Genomic DNA, 14402 nt, shown 5'->3' with positions numbered 1-14402 from the left:
CTTTCCCCCCCCATCGAATACAGTTCATTCGGATTTCCACTCCCCAAATGCATGACTTTGCACTTCTTGGCATTGAATTTCAGCTGCCATATCTTCGACCACTCTTCCAGCTTCCTTAAATCCCGTCTCATTCTCTCCACTCCTTCCGGCGTGTCCACTCTGTTGCAGATCTTAGTGTCGTCCGCAAAAAGACAAACCTTACCTTCTATCCCGTCCGCAATGTCGCTCACAAAGATATTGAACAGGACCGGTCCCAACACCGATCCTTGCGGTACACCACTTAAAACCGCTCTCTCTTCAGAGAAAGTTCCATTTACCATCACGCATTGTCTTCTGTCCGTCAACCAGTTTGCAATCCAGGTCACCACTTCGGCACTCACTCCCAAGCTTTTTGTTTTATTCACCAGTCTCCTGTGCGGAACCGTATCAAAAGCTTTGCTGAAATCCAAGTAGATGACATCTAGCGCTCTTCCTCGATCCAATTCCTTGGTTACCCAGTCGAAAAAGTCAATCAGATTTGTCTGACAGGATCTTCCCCTGGTGAATCCATGCTGCCTCTGGTCCATCAATTCTCCGGACTGTAGATATTTCACTATTCTCTCTTTCAACAGTGACTCCATTACTTTTCCCACCACCGAAGTGAGGCTAACCGGTCTGTAGTTACCAGCCTCTTCTCTGTTCCCACTCTTGTGAAGCGGGACCACCACCGCTCTTCTCCAATCACTCGGCACCACTCCCGTTTCTAGGGATCTATTGAACAGGTCACACAGCGGACCCGCCAGCACATCTCTGAGCTCCCTCAGAATCCTTGGATGAATCCCATCAGGCCCCATGGCTTTGTCCACTTTCAGATTCTTTAGCTCTTCCCATACATTTTCTACTGTAAAATGATTTTCATCTATTCCACTACCCTCCATCTTCTTGTGTAGAAATGGTCCTTCTCCAGGGTCTTCTTTAGTGAATACAGAGCTGAAGTATTCATTTAATATTTCTGCCATTTCTTCGTCTCTCTCCACACATTGATCATTTCCACCTTTCAATTTCACTATACCACTATGGACTTTTCTCTTTTCGCTGATGTATCTGAAAAATGTTTTGTCACCATTTTTTATCTCCTTGGCAATCCTCTCTTCCGCTTGACTTTTTGCCAACTTGATTAATTTCTTCGTCTCCCTCAGTTGAATCAAATATTCTTCTTTGTGCTCCTCCCTTTGGGATCTTTTATATTTTTTGAATGCTGTTCTTTTAGCTTTAATTTTGTCAGCCACCTCGTTTGAGAACCAGATAGGTTTCATTTTCCTTTTGCTTTTCTTTACATTTCTAACATAAAGAGTAGTTGCCTTGGTGATTGCTCCTTTTAGATTGATCCACTGCTGATCCACATCTCTCTCATTCTCCCATCCATTTAGTTCTTCCTCTAGGTACTTCCCCATTTCCTCAAAGTCTGTGTTTTTGAATTGTAAAACTCGGGTCTTTGTGGTTCTTTTCCCTATTCTTTTAGTGATATTAAACCATATTGTTTGATGATCACTGGTGCTGAGGTGGGTGCCCACCTCGACATCAGAGACATTATCTGCATTAGTGAGCACTAAGTCGAGTATATTTCCTTCTCTCGTGGGTTCTAATACCATTTGTTTGAACAAAGCTACTTGCATGGCATCCACTATTGCTCTACTATTTTTAGATTCTGCAGATGGGATTTTCCAGTCTACATCTGGCATATTAAAGTCACCCACGATCACCACTTCTCCCTTCTTACCTATCTTATGGATGTCTTCAACCAGGTCTCTGTCCAGCTCTTCCTTTTGGTTCGGGGGCCTGTAAACCACTCCAATATAAATTGATGCTCCATCATCTGTTTTTAGGTCTACCCATAGTGCTTCTTCCTTGCCCCAACTTCCTTGTAGCTCAGATGCTTGGATATTGTTTCTGACATAAAGAGCCACACCTCCCCCTTTTCTATCCACTCTGTCCTTCCTTAACAAGTTATAGCCTGGTATTGCCGTATCCCAATCATGAGATTCTGTGAACCATGTCTCTGTGATAGCAACAATGTCCACTTCTGCCTCTATCATTAGGGCCTGCAGATCTGGTATTTTATTTCCCAAACTATGAGCATTTGTGGTCATAGCTTTCCAGGTACTCTCTTTAAGATTATTGCTTTTCCTGTACTCCTTATGAGACTTTAGTTGAGATTTGTTATTCACTTCACTCTTTCCTTTTGCAGTTGTGCCACTGATGCCAGAGTTATCCATCTCAATTTGCTTTTTCTTTTGGTTATGTATCTTGAAATTCTGCATGCATTGGTTTTCTCTCTTTTCTGGTAACACTTCAATGTTTTTCTCTAGGACTTCAGTTTTTAATATAGGGAAGGCTTTTTGTTCTTGTTGCATTTGATACTGTGTGTGTCTCCTAGTAACTGGTCCAATTCTACCAGAGCCCACTGTAATCCTGGTTTTTAATGATTTACTTAATGACCTGCTTGAGTGGGGGGGTATACTTGTTGGCTGCAAATCTGTCACGAATGGGTGACTATGGGACACATGTGTAATCCTACCTGAGCCTACTGTATTTCTTTTTCTTGACTCCTGGTTATTCTTTGGTATTGGGGAATTATTTTCTGAGTAATGCAATGTGGGTGTATTTTTTGTAATTAAAGCTAATTGAGCTTTAACCTCAGTCAGCTCCTTTTTCATAGAAGAGAGTTGTGCACAGATTGGGCAAGTTCTACGTTTCCAGATGTTTTCCCTCAGAATAAAGGCTCCACAACAGTTGCAAAGGATAGTTCTCATATTGGTAAAGTTTTGGGTTGGTGATTCTTAGATGGTAACAATTTACTAATTTATCTTGTTGCTAAAGCTAATTTAGTCAGTCTATATTAGAATCTAAGGCCAGGGGTGGGTGGGAGGGAAACAAACAGTTGAACCTGGGACAAGCTGAGTAGAGCAGGACACTTTCTGGAACTTTATTCGTCCTTAAGCTTTATTCGTTCCATCCCCCTTCTCCCTTACTACCAACTTCCTCCATTGCATCTCTTTCCTCCCCCTCCCACATCTTCCTACCACTCTCTCCTCCCCATCTTTCCTCTTCCTTTCTTCATTCTACCAACCCCACCTCCCACTTTTTCACATTTTACTCTCTTCCTAGTCCATCTTCTTCTACCCATGTCACTTTTTCCTTTCGTAGTCCTCTCCTTCCCTTGTTTCCTACTTCCATTTTGTACTCTCTCCCCACTTAGCCACCTCAAACTCCTCTCATGTGGGGCATTCGGCCCGACAGGCACTGGTCACTGCCCTCCATTCCCCCGTGCAGTTGATTTCTCAGTTATCTCGGCAGGAGATGTAGCATGCAACACTTATAGCATGGACCACTGGGACTCATAGGATTCGCACTGCTGTCTGTCCCTCTACCTCTCCGCTCCTTCCTCCTCACGCGTTTGAAATCATTTAGCACCCAGCACTCCAAGGATCACGGCCACTTACAAAAAGGTTTATCTTGCTATTACATGATTTCTAATTACAAGTTTATATAGGGGTCCATGTTCAGCCACTGTGCGGCTCGGCTAGTTAGCTGGATAAATATATATATATATATTGCCGCTGAATATTCTCAGCTATCTTAAAGTTAGCCGGTTATGTCTAACTGGCTAACTTTAGGGCAACCCTACGGCCTGACCAGAGTTAGCTGCATAAGTTAAGCGGCTGACTCTGAATATTGCAGTTAGTTACTTAACTTATGTGGCTAATTCCACTCCTCCTCAGAACGCCTCTTGCACGCCCACAAACATCCCCTTCTTATCTGGCTAATTTCTAGCCGAGTTACTAAATAAAGCCGGGTAAGCCATTTAGACGGATAACTATTTCGTTATCCAACTAAGTGGCTTTTGAATATGGACCCTCATGGTTTTCAGAGTTTATATAAATACAAATTTTGTGCTTTTAAAATTCTTTCCCCTTATCTATTTCCTAGGTTTAGGTCAGGATGTTTTCCCGGGTAAAGCATACAGAGGGTGCATGAACTGTGCAATCCATGCACGCTAATAGATAAATAATAACTTAACTTTCAAAGTCTATCAAATAATCTTGTGTATTTTTTTTTTTTGCAGCTTTGGGATTGTTATTTGGGAGATCCTGGCTCAAAAGAAGCCGTATTTAGGTGAGTAAACGATGTTTAAGTTGCACAAATGGGTTACAGGTTGCATTACAGACCTCAAGTCCAATATGAAAAATGTGAGTATTTGATGAGCATGCAGGACTGTGACTCGTTAACTGCTTACATCTAAACTCTCAAGTAATTAAAAAAATACAATTTTGGCTGAACACAGAAACTATTTCACTAAAGTGAAGAAGCTACTACTTGCCTTTGCGGTGTGGATACAAATCTATTCAGTAATCACTCCTATGTAAAAATATTGGCATCCTACGGTGCAGGAAATGAATTTCCTCCTTGGCTCTTGAAAGAACTGTTACATGCTTCAAGGCACAGAGTGAGAGAGGGAGACGCAGCTCTACATTTTCCTTTTAAATATATTTCATGAACCCTTCTTGCTCTTTCCAAGTGCTAGATCAATTGTACTGGAGACTGAAGCCTTCCATTTATCCTCTGAGAAGAGCTAGGGGGAGACCGAAGGCATAATTAACATATACGTGCATACATTCTGAAAGAGAAGGCGCCCCCTGCAGATGGGTGCATAATTAACACATACGTGCATACATTCTGAAAGAGAAGGTGCCCCCTGCAGATGGGTGCATAATTAACACATACGTGCATACATTCTGAAAGAGAAGGCGCCCCCTGCGGCTGCAGGCAGAGCTACTGCATGGTATGTGTGCCTAGCTTATGCCTTCTGGCTGGGCGTAACGTCACATGCTGGGCTGAATAGATAGCAGGCAACAAGAGCACAAAATTCCTCCATTCGGCATCCCGGTGTTCCTTAGACCTGTTCTAGAGGGGATAGTCCAGCCTTTCTTAAAGCAGGAGGCATCCCAGGTAAGTAATCAGCTTCATACCACCTTTCCCACAGCTGATTACTTAACCATTGGCGTGGTAAAGAAACACAAGAGCCTGCTGGAGTCATGGGGAGAGATGAAATTGAGAGAGAGGGAAGACTGGCTTTTTACCATTTACAGTACCTGAGTGACAGGGAAGTGAAAGTAAGAGCAATTAATTAGAAGACAGGCATCTGGATCCTTTACCATACATAAGCTGTACCTCTCCCGTGCTGGCTGTGTATTTGATGGGTGAATGCAAGCGTGGAAAAGTGTAGATATGTTTCCATTTATGTCAGTTTGCCTGAGGGTCAGGCAGATTTCTGGGGATTATTTTGCACCTTGAAGTGTGCTGATATCGGAGAGCATCGGCTACTTTAAAACCGCTTGCTCAGACGTAAACCCATCCTGCTAAGCTGGGAAAAGATGCAGCTACGTCCTATGCAGCCACAGAAATTGAAATGCTTGGCAAAACGGCAGATGCCTGCCTGAATTACAAAGGCTGCTGACCCTCTGGAAAGAATTCCCCTTTTTTTTTCCCTCTTGGAAAGAGAAAGAGTGGCATAGTAATTAGAGCAATGGGCTGAAAATGAGAGAAACCAGGGTTCAGATTCCCCTTCCCCCACTGATACTCCTGTTGCCTCAGATACCTTGAGCATTATTTGGAAAGGGGGCCTACAAATCCAAAAATTATTTTTAAATTTTTATTTTCGCCTAAAGCAGACTGTGCAATGTAATCTCCTTCACTGACTAGGTGCGAGCATGATGGCCATCATCATTAAAGTGGCATCAGGCAAACGGCCCGTGCTGGAAGACATCAGTGAAGAACGACCCAGAGAATGCCAGCAGATGATTGATTTGATGCAGAGGTGCTGGAACCAAGATCCAAAGAAAAGGCCGTGTTTTCAAGGTAGGACCCGTATCTTGTTTAGAATCAGCCATGGAGGTCCTGTGCATGCCGCAGTGTGCAGGGAATCCAGTCAGACCTTCTGGGCAATGGAGCAGATTTAAAAAGCAAGAGAGAAACGATAGCAGGGGGAAAACGGCCCAGCTGGGCAGAACACAGTGTGTTGGCCTCTGAATGCTCCCGCAAAAGTGATTTGGGGAGAAAATAATATGGTGCAGGGGGAGCATTTTCTTGCATGAGAAGGTGCGAATGAAGCCATATTGGAGGAAGGCCTCCCCTTCAGAAGGAGGACACAGTCACCGACCCTGCCAAGGACCTCGTCCCTCCAAGCTGCCCACCCAGTCTGGATGGAACATTTTGATTGTTCGGAGGGAAAAATCATGCGGTGCTTGCCTACCTTGAAATAGACTGTGCCCTCTCTATGCCCCCACTCCCTCCCTTTACAGACATTTCTGGAGCCGCATTATTGAATATAGCCAGCTATCTTAAATTTAGTTGGCTGATTTTATCCAGCTAACTTTAGGAGAGGTCTTTGGCCTGATCAGACTTAGCCAGCTAAGTTAACTGGCTAACTTTGGACTATTGGAGTTAGCCGGATAACCTCGCTGGCTAACCCAGCTCTTCCCAGTTACACACCCAGAATGCCTCTAACTTAGCCGGCTAAATTCTAGCCTGCTAACTTATTAGCCAGCTAAAATATAGACAGCTAAGTGCCCAAATATTCATTTAACTGGATAACTTCTGAGTTACCTGTCTAAATGTTTCTGAATATGGACCTCCATCAAACCATATCAACTGGAGCAGAGGTGCAAGTGGCCAGCACCCTGGAACAGCTTGGGGAAGGAAGCTGTTCCTGGTGATCAACTTCCAGGCGGTTGACGGCAGATCCTGCTGAGATTTTCATTGACTTTCTGGAGGGAGTAAGACCAAATTATCGCACACACACACACCTCTCATTCGCCATGTATTGGGTGGTGAGTCATTGAGTTTGGAAACTGGTGGCCTTCCAGTTCCAGTTAGTCTTGCTGCATTTCCATTGGTACAAGCTCCTGCAATTCTCTCTTTGCAAGATATATGGGCTGTGATGGGCAGAAGTGAACCTTCCTTAACTGGGATGGTAAAGTAATTAGGCGCCTTTTCTGAGGCAATGGGAAGTCACAGGACCAAAAACAATAAATAACTGGATGATAATAGTTCTTGGATGCATGAGTGCGAAAGCAATATTACATCTGTGCAAGCGGTGAGGTCATCCTTGGTCAAAGAAACCTCAGTCTGTGTTATAAGGGAGATACACTGGAAACTAATATTTGAAAATTGGAATCGTAGGTTTATTAATTTTCCTAAGACATCAACATCTACCCCAAAGGTTGTGCTTAATAGATATTTGACTGAGATTTTGACATTTCCATCTGAAGCTCTTCCTCCACGATGAGAGTCCAATGTGTGCCCTTCCCTAGGGGAAGCGTGCTGGAGTCGATTTCTGGAATACGTCAGAGAGAGACTGTGAAGGATAATGGAATGTACCTGACAGTGATACTGGAGCAGTGGCAAGTTGAGGTGGTAGCCAGAATGACATCAGTGGTGACTTTTGGTTTTGGAACTAGAAAGAAACTGAAACCCACAAGAGGTTTTTTATTTTTAAATAAAGACACAGCCAGGCCTGCAACTGGCCACGCGTTTTTGACGTGCGTCTTTTACTCCTTATACAGCAAGGGGTTTAGAGCGTCAAAAACGTGCAGCCAACCCCCCCCCCCCCCAAAAAAAAAAAACCTAATAGCGCTCATCATATGCAAATGCATGTTGATGAGGCTATTAGCTAGTCCCCGGGATACTGAAAGTAAAATGTGTCCTAGCAATATTAAGTCGGAGGAACCAAAACTTAAAAAAAAACAAAACCTGCAGCAATTAGCAAAATGGACGCTCAATTTTACCAGCGTCCGTTTACCTAACCCGTGGCTGTCAGCGGGTTTGAAAACTGATGCCTGTAAAATAGAGAGTCTGTTGTCGGACCCGCTGACAGCCACTTCTACCGCTAATAAGGAGCTGCTAGGGACGCGCTATTGTCCCTAGTGCCTCCTTATTAGCGCACCACCTCATTTAAATACAGAATCGCGCGCCCAGGAGAGGCGCCTGGCACGTATTGGGAGAGCGGGCGCTCAACATGGAGCTCTCTGCATCATGGGGATTTTTTTTTGGGGGGGGGGGGGAGTAACAGGTGGTGCAGGAGGGTTCCTGTTTGGTTTGCATGAGGGAGGGTGAACTTTAGGAGGGGTTTTAGAGTCCACTGATAAATTCAGAATTTAGGTGGGGGGGAGGGGGGTGGGATGGGGAAGCTCCTCGGGCCACTATGCCCATGCTGCTTAAAATCTTTTGGGGTATTTGTGGAAAATGGGGGTTTGGGCTCTATGCCCAAGATAAGACGGTGTGTGTGTGTGTGTTTGGGGGGGGGGGGGGGGTGTGGATTGGGCCTATAGGCCTGCAAATATATATTTAGATTTATATATATAATTTTTACTTTAAACCTCCTCAGCTATATTCAAACACAGTTAGTTAGGTTTGAAAGTTATCTGGGTAAATATATCAGGAAAACTTTCTTTCAGGCCGATACAGTACAGTGCGCTCCGGTGGAGTGCACTGTTAACTGGCATTTGGCGCGCGTTTTTGACGCGCTAGCTTTACCCCCTTATTCAGTAAGGGGTAACAGCGTGCCAAAAATGCGCATCCAACCCCCCCCCCCCCCCCCGAGACTAATAGCGCCCGCAACATGCAAATGCATGTTTATGGCCTATTAGTCATTCCCGCACGATACAGTAAGTAAAATGTGCAGCCAAGCGCACATTTTACTTTAAGAAATTAGCGCCTACCTTTGGGTAGGCGCTAATTTCTGCCAGCGATATTAAGTCGGAGGCCCCAAAAGTTAAAAAAAAAAAAATAAAAATTTTTAAATGGGCTCGCGGGTTGAAAACCGGACGCTCAATTTTGCCGGCATCCGGTTTCCGAACCCGTGGCTGTCAGCGGGTTTGAGAACCGACGCCGGCAAAATTGAGCGTCGGCTGTCAAACTCGCTGACAGCCGCCGCTTCCGTCAAAAAAGAGGCGCTAGGAACGCGCTAGTGTCCCTAGCGCCTCTTTTTACCGCTGGCCCTATTTTAAATAAATTAAGTTACTGAATTGTGCGCACAGGAGAGCGGGCGCTCGCCCACTTTCCCGCGTGGTTTACTGTATCGGCCCGTTTGAGTTTATTCTGTGGGTCGTCTATCTCACCGAATATCCTGGACAACTTATCTGGCTAATTTTAGCTGGATACATTATCCATTCACTGCTTTTCTGAATACTGGCCTCGATATGATGGCAGAAAGCCCATCCTACCTGTCGCAGTTAATTCCTGTTGCAATACTCTAGGCCCCAAGTTGATCTCTGGCTTTACTTTGACTTCCTCTCAACCAAGAATCCTATGCGAGGCTTATACCAAGCTTTCTATACTTCTGCTACTGTTTTTGTCGTCTTCACCTCTGCTGGGAGGGCATTTCATGCATATGCAGTCTGTGTGGGGGCCTTATCTTCTTCAGTTTGTGGAGACCCTGGAGAGAGAGAGAACTCCTGTCCTGATCCTGCCTTTGTCATCTTTTTTTTTTTTTTTTTTTATGTGGCAGATATTCCCGTTGAAACAGACATGTTGCTGTATTTGTTAAAAAGTCCTATGTCGGAAGCGTTGGGATCCAGGGAGAATGAACACGAACCCTTGAACAGGAAAGAGTCGAGAAGGCTGTCTGCTGCCAGCAGCGCGCAGGTAAGGAGCTTTGACAATACTGCAGGGCAGCGCTGGGGGTCAGGGCTGCCGGAAGGCCCGGTGTTCCCACCCGGCTGCGATCGGCATGGGCCCTGGGCGGGCGGGCGGACCGATGAGAGATGCAGTTGTGGGGGCTGAAGGAACGGGGAGGATCGGCGGCTGTTGCTCGCGTGTTGGATGGTCAGAGCATGGGCCGGGTCAGTTTAGAGGAGGCTGGTTGGTTACGGAGCGGTAAGTGATCAAGGCAGCAGACTCTGCAGGAGCTTTTGCCACCATCCCTGCAGGCACCTAGGGTATCTCCCACCCTTCCACTGGCCCTGCCTAGGGTCTCCATTCTGCATGCCCTGTGCAGTGTAAATATCTCTGGATACCTGGAGATATAGAGATTGTTAGCTTTTTCTTTTTCATGCTTTGGCAGTGGCAGAGGGGAATGCTGGGCTCCTTTGAAATAATCCTTTGTTCATAATCAAGGCATTTGGGCCCTGAGTTTAAGCAGCATTAGTAATTCACATTTTTTTTTGGCGATCAAGTCTTCTAAATTATAAAGCACACTGGGGGTGTTCAATTAAATCACTGGACTGGCTGGGTACTGTAAAATAGTACTTTAACACATCAAGGATAGCAAAATAATCCAGGCTCAGTGTGAAATATAATCATGCCTAAAAATCAGCACTCAAAGCAAATCTACAGGAATCATTTGTTTTGGAACATTCCAGATTTTTACCCATCCAGCACGGGGACATCACCTCTACTCTGGTAAGAGGAGGTTGCCTAGAGCATTGATAGCTGGCTTGCAATAAAGCATTGCACCTGGATTCTAATAATGCCATGAGCTGCCTTGAGCATCGTTTGGAAAGGTGAACTAAAAATCCAAACTCAATTAAAATTAAATGAATTACTTAATTAAAGTGACAGTAGTTGCTGACGAGTGAAGGGAAAGATTTCCATTTGGTTGCATCGGCACCCTCCTCGCATATTTTATTTGCTAAAAGAGAATGCGAGGCAAACACAAGGATGTTGGAGCATCATAAGTCAACAAAATGTCACCTACAACTGACCCTTAAAAATAAAATTTCCTTCCCTGCAAATTTAAAAACACATGGATACTTTCTTTCTTTCAAACTCTCCTGTCTCCTGGATTCACTAAAAGTCCAGCAGCAGTAAATGGGAATCCAAAAGCCAACAGCCTCTGCCTAGGAGCTGCCCAGCCCAGGTCAAAGTCAGCTCCGTTATGCAGTCATGAGGCCTTAATATTATTACCTGGGGGATCTGCACAACAGTGCAATAATTTGCATAAAGGCTTTGATGCCATGTGAATAACAGTAGTACCCAGGGTGTTATAATGAAGGCGCTTACAGCAGTTTGGGCTGGGGAATTCTTTTATCAGTCTTCATGTGTCATTTCGTACAGGTGTGCATTGCTCAGAGACACAGGCTGCTTATCTATAAATTGTTTCTATAAAGTGCTCATTCTATTAATGTGCTGTATTATAATTTTCTTTTCTTTTCTAAAGAACGTGGAAAACTCAACAAACTTCTGTGAAAACATCAGCAATGGTGAGTGTCTGAAATCCAAAGACACATGAGATGGATGCATCTATTTCTGAGAGGTCGGTTTTCAAAGGACTGTAGCCAGATAAGTACAGATTTAGTCAGATAGTTCAAAGCTTCTGAAAATTTGCCAGGTCTGAGCAGTACAGTTTAGTTGGGCTTGGAGGCGAGGCTAGAGCAGGAAGAGGACGTAATGCAGCGGATTCAAGACGCGCAAATTGCTGGCCTAAAGGTTAACCGACCATGTCCAGATCCCTACGACCCTAGCGACCCAGCAGCAAGAACAATGAATTCTTCCCCAGAAGCTACAACCTTCCTCCCTCCTTGCCTGCCACCTAACACCATAAAAAAATAATAACCTGCGGAAGTCCCAAACTCTCTCCTTCTCAGCTCTTGGATCCATCAAGGACGTACCCGTTTCCCCTCACCCAAAGGAGGGTCACTTTCCTTCTCCCTGCGTCAGTGCTGAGGCATGAATGGGTTGGGTGGCCTGGTCTGAGCAATCTACGATTGGGTATGCGCACACATTAGAGGGAATTTTGTTAATCGAACAAATGTCATTGTTGTCATAATAATCCATTTTGTGCATTGTCCTTTCTAGAAACTAAAATTATGCTGAAGGAGTTTCTGCGGTCACAAGGCTGTGACATGGAGAGCTTTCAAAGCATTATTACACCTGATAAAGTCTCCCAGGTTTATGAGAAGAATTTAACTTTGCTGCATTTCACGGTAGCTCAGGGCAATGTGGAGAAAGTGAACCTCGTCTTGAAGCAGGGAGCAAACGTCGACAGTCAGACAGTCAGTGGGCACTCGCCTCTCATACTGGCTGTGCAGAACAAGTTTCCAGACATCTGTTCCATTCTAATTGAGCATGGCGCTACTGTCAACCTGCCAGACGAGGACAAGTGGTCACCCCTCCATTTTGCAGCTCAGATTGGGGATGACCGACTTGTGAGACTTCTCCTGGATCACCAAGCCAATGTTGATAGTCGAGAGCAAGACGGATGGACGCCCCTCCACCTGGCTTCCCAAAATGGCTTTGAGAATGTTGTCCGAGTTCTTCTCACCCGCCACAGTGATCCAAACTCCCAGGAGAATGACGGGAAAACACCACTTCATGTGGCATCTTACTTTAACCACTACAACCTTATTAAACTTCTAATCAGTCAAGGTGCAAACCTGGACAGCAAACAGAAGAATGGCAGGACTCCGCTACACATTGCATCCAACCGGGGCTATTTCAGGGTTGTCCATCAGCTGGTAAAAATGGGAGCAAGCATTACATGCGGTGATCAGAATAATTATAGCCCGTTGCACATGGCAGCTTTGAAAGGCAACAGCTTAATCTGCAAGCACCTTATTAAGCATCAGGCCAATGTCAACATGAAGACATCCCAAGGCTGGACACCTCTTCACCTTGCTGTGTACAAAGGACACAAGGAAATCATTAAGTTGCTGAAGGACAGCTATGCAAATCTGAATGCTAAAGGCGACGTGGATTGGACTCCCCTTCACTTGTCAATCCGATACAGTGATGAGTCAATAGTGACTCAGCTTCTGAATTCTGAGGCAGACCCCAACGTTGCTGAGGCATCAGGATGGACTCCATTGCATCTTGCCATCCAGAGGGACTCCTTCTGTAGCGTCATCAATCTTATCAGGCACAAAGCAAATGTCAATACCAAAAACAAATCTGGATGGACACCCTTGCACCTGGCAGTTCTGAATGGCAATTCATCCATTATAAAGACACTTCTTCAAGCCAGTGCCAGACTGGACATTGAAGACATGTGTGGTTGCACGCCCCTTCAGTTAGCAATTAGGAATCAAAAGTACAATATTGTTAGCTTGTTAGAAGGCAAGGACTTGTCACCCAATAGTACAGAGGAAGCAGAAGAGGTTTTACAACTATGCCACACCTCTTTACAAAGCTAACTTAGACCATATCACACATGTAACGTTCACTAGGTCCATTTTAACTGTCAGATTAAAAAGGATGCACAAGCTCCACATTTATATTTTCTGATTGCTGAGTTGTGAATTTTCTTTGACATGGTCAGTGCTTTAATGTGTGGAACCCAGCACATGAAATTAAGAAACTTTTTTTTCTGTATTGAGATCTGTTGTATTAGCTGCTTCGTGTCAATGCAGCCACCACCAGCAGTGCCATAAAGCATGGACTTAATGCGACCACTAAAGGTGGATATTGATGTGAATGCTAAGTAGGGATGTGAATCGTTTTAGGACGATTAAAATTATCGTCCGATAATTTTAATATCGTCTTAAACCGTTATGGAACACAATACAATACAGATTCTAACGATTTATCGTTATAAATCGTTAGAATCGTGAGCCGGCACACTAAAACCCCCTAAAACCCACCCCCGACCCTTTAAATTAAATCCCCCACCCTCCCGAACCCCCCCCCAATAACTTAAATAACCTGCGGGTCCAGCGGCGGTCCGGAACGGCAGCGGTCCGGAACGGGCTCCTGCTCCTGAATCTTGTCGTCTTCAGCCGGCGCCATTTTCCAAAATGGCGCCGAAAAATGGCGGCGGCCATAGACGAAAAAGATTGGACGGCAGGAGGTCCTTCTGGACCCCCGCTGGACTTTTGGCAAGTCTCGTGGGGGTCAGGAGGCCCCCCACAAGCTGGCCAAAAGTTCCTGGAGGTCCAGCGGGGGTCAGGGAGCGATTTCCCGCCGCGAATCGTTTTCGTACGGAAAATGGCGCTGGCCATACGCGTATGGCCGGCGCCATTTTCCGTACGGAAAATGGCGCCGGCAGGAGATCGACTGCAGGATCGACTGCAGGATCGACTGCAGGAGGTCGTTCAGCGAGGGTTCAGGAGGTCGTTCAGCGAGGGTTCCGGCGCCTCGCTGAACGACCTCCTGCAGTCGATCTCCTGCCGGCGCCATTTTCCGTACGAAAACGATTCGCGGCGGGAAATCGCTCCCTGACCCCCGCTGGACCTCCAGGAACTTTTGGCCAGCTTGTGGGGGGCCTCCTGACCCCCACGAGACTTGCCAAAAGTCCAGCGGGGGTCCGGAAGGACCTCCTGCCGTCCAATCTTTTTCGTCTATGGCCGCCGCCATTTTTCGGCGCCATTTTGGAAAATGGCGCCGGCTGAAGACGACAAGATTCAGGAGCAGGAGCCCGTTCCGAACCG

At 45.5% G+C, this 14402-nt stretch overlaps 1 protein-coding gene across 2 annotated transcripts in view; it reads left to right on the top strand.

Annotated features, from left to right (window-relative positions):
* ANKK1 (ankyrin repeat and kinase domain containing 1) overlaps positions 1-13260 on the top strand; it is a 39982-nt gene extending 26722 nt beyond the window's left edge. For both annotated transcript variants that reach the window (XM_029573569.1, XM_029573570.1), the window contains exons 4-8: positions 4106-4155; positions 5743-5898; positions 9548-9684; positions 11198-11240; positions 11836-13260. In XM_029573569.1, the coding sequence (XP_029429429.1) occupies positions 4106-4155; positions 5743-5898; positions 9548-9684; positions 11198-11240; positions 11836-13169 (1720 nt within the window). In that variant the 3' untranslated portion in view covers positions 13170-13260. The remainder of the gene's footprint in view (positions 1-4105; positions 4156-5742; positions 5899-9547; positions 9685-11197; positions 11241-11835) is intronic.
* Positions 13261-14402: the final 1142 nt, after the last annotated feature.

Source organism: Rhinatrema bivittatum, chromosome 12, assembly GCF_901001135.1.
Source record: "Rhinatrema bivittatum chromosome 12, aRhiBiv1.1, whole genome shotgun sequence".
Classification (NCBI taxonomy): Eukaryota; Metazoa; Chordata; class Amphibia; order Gymnophiona; family Rhinatrematidae; genus Rhinatrema; species Rhinatrema bivittatum.
Note: the sequence above shows the minus strand (reverse complement) of the source record. Positions and strands in the feature narration are given on the sequence as shown.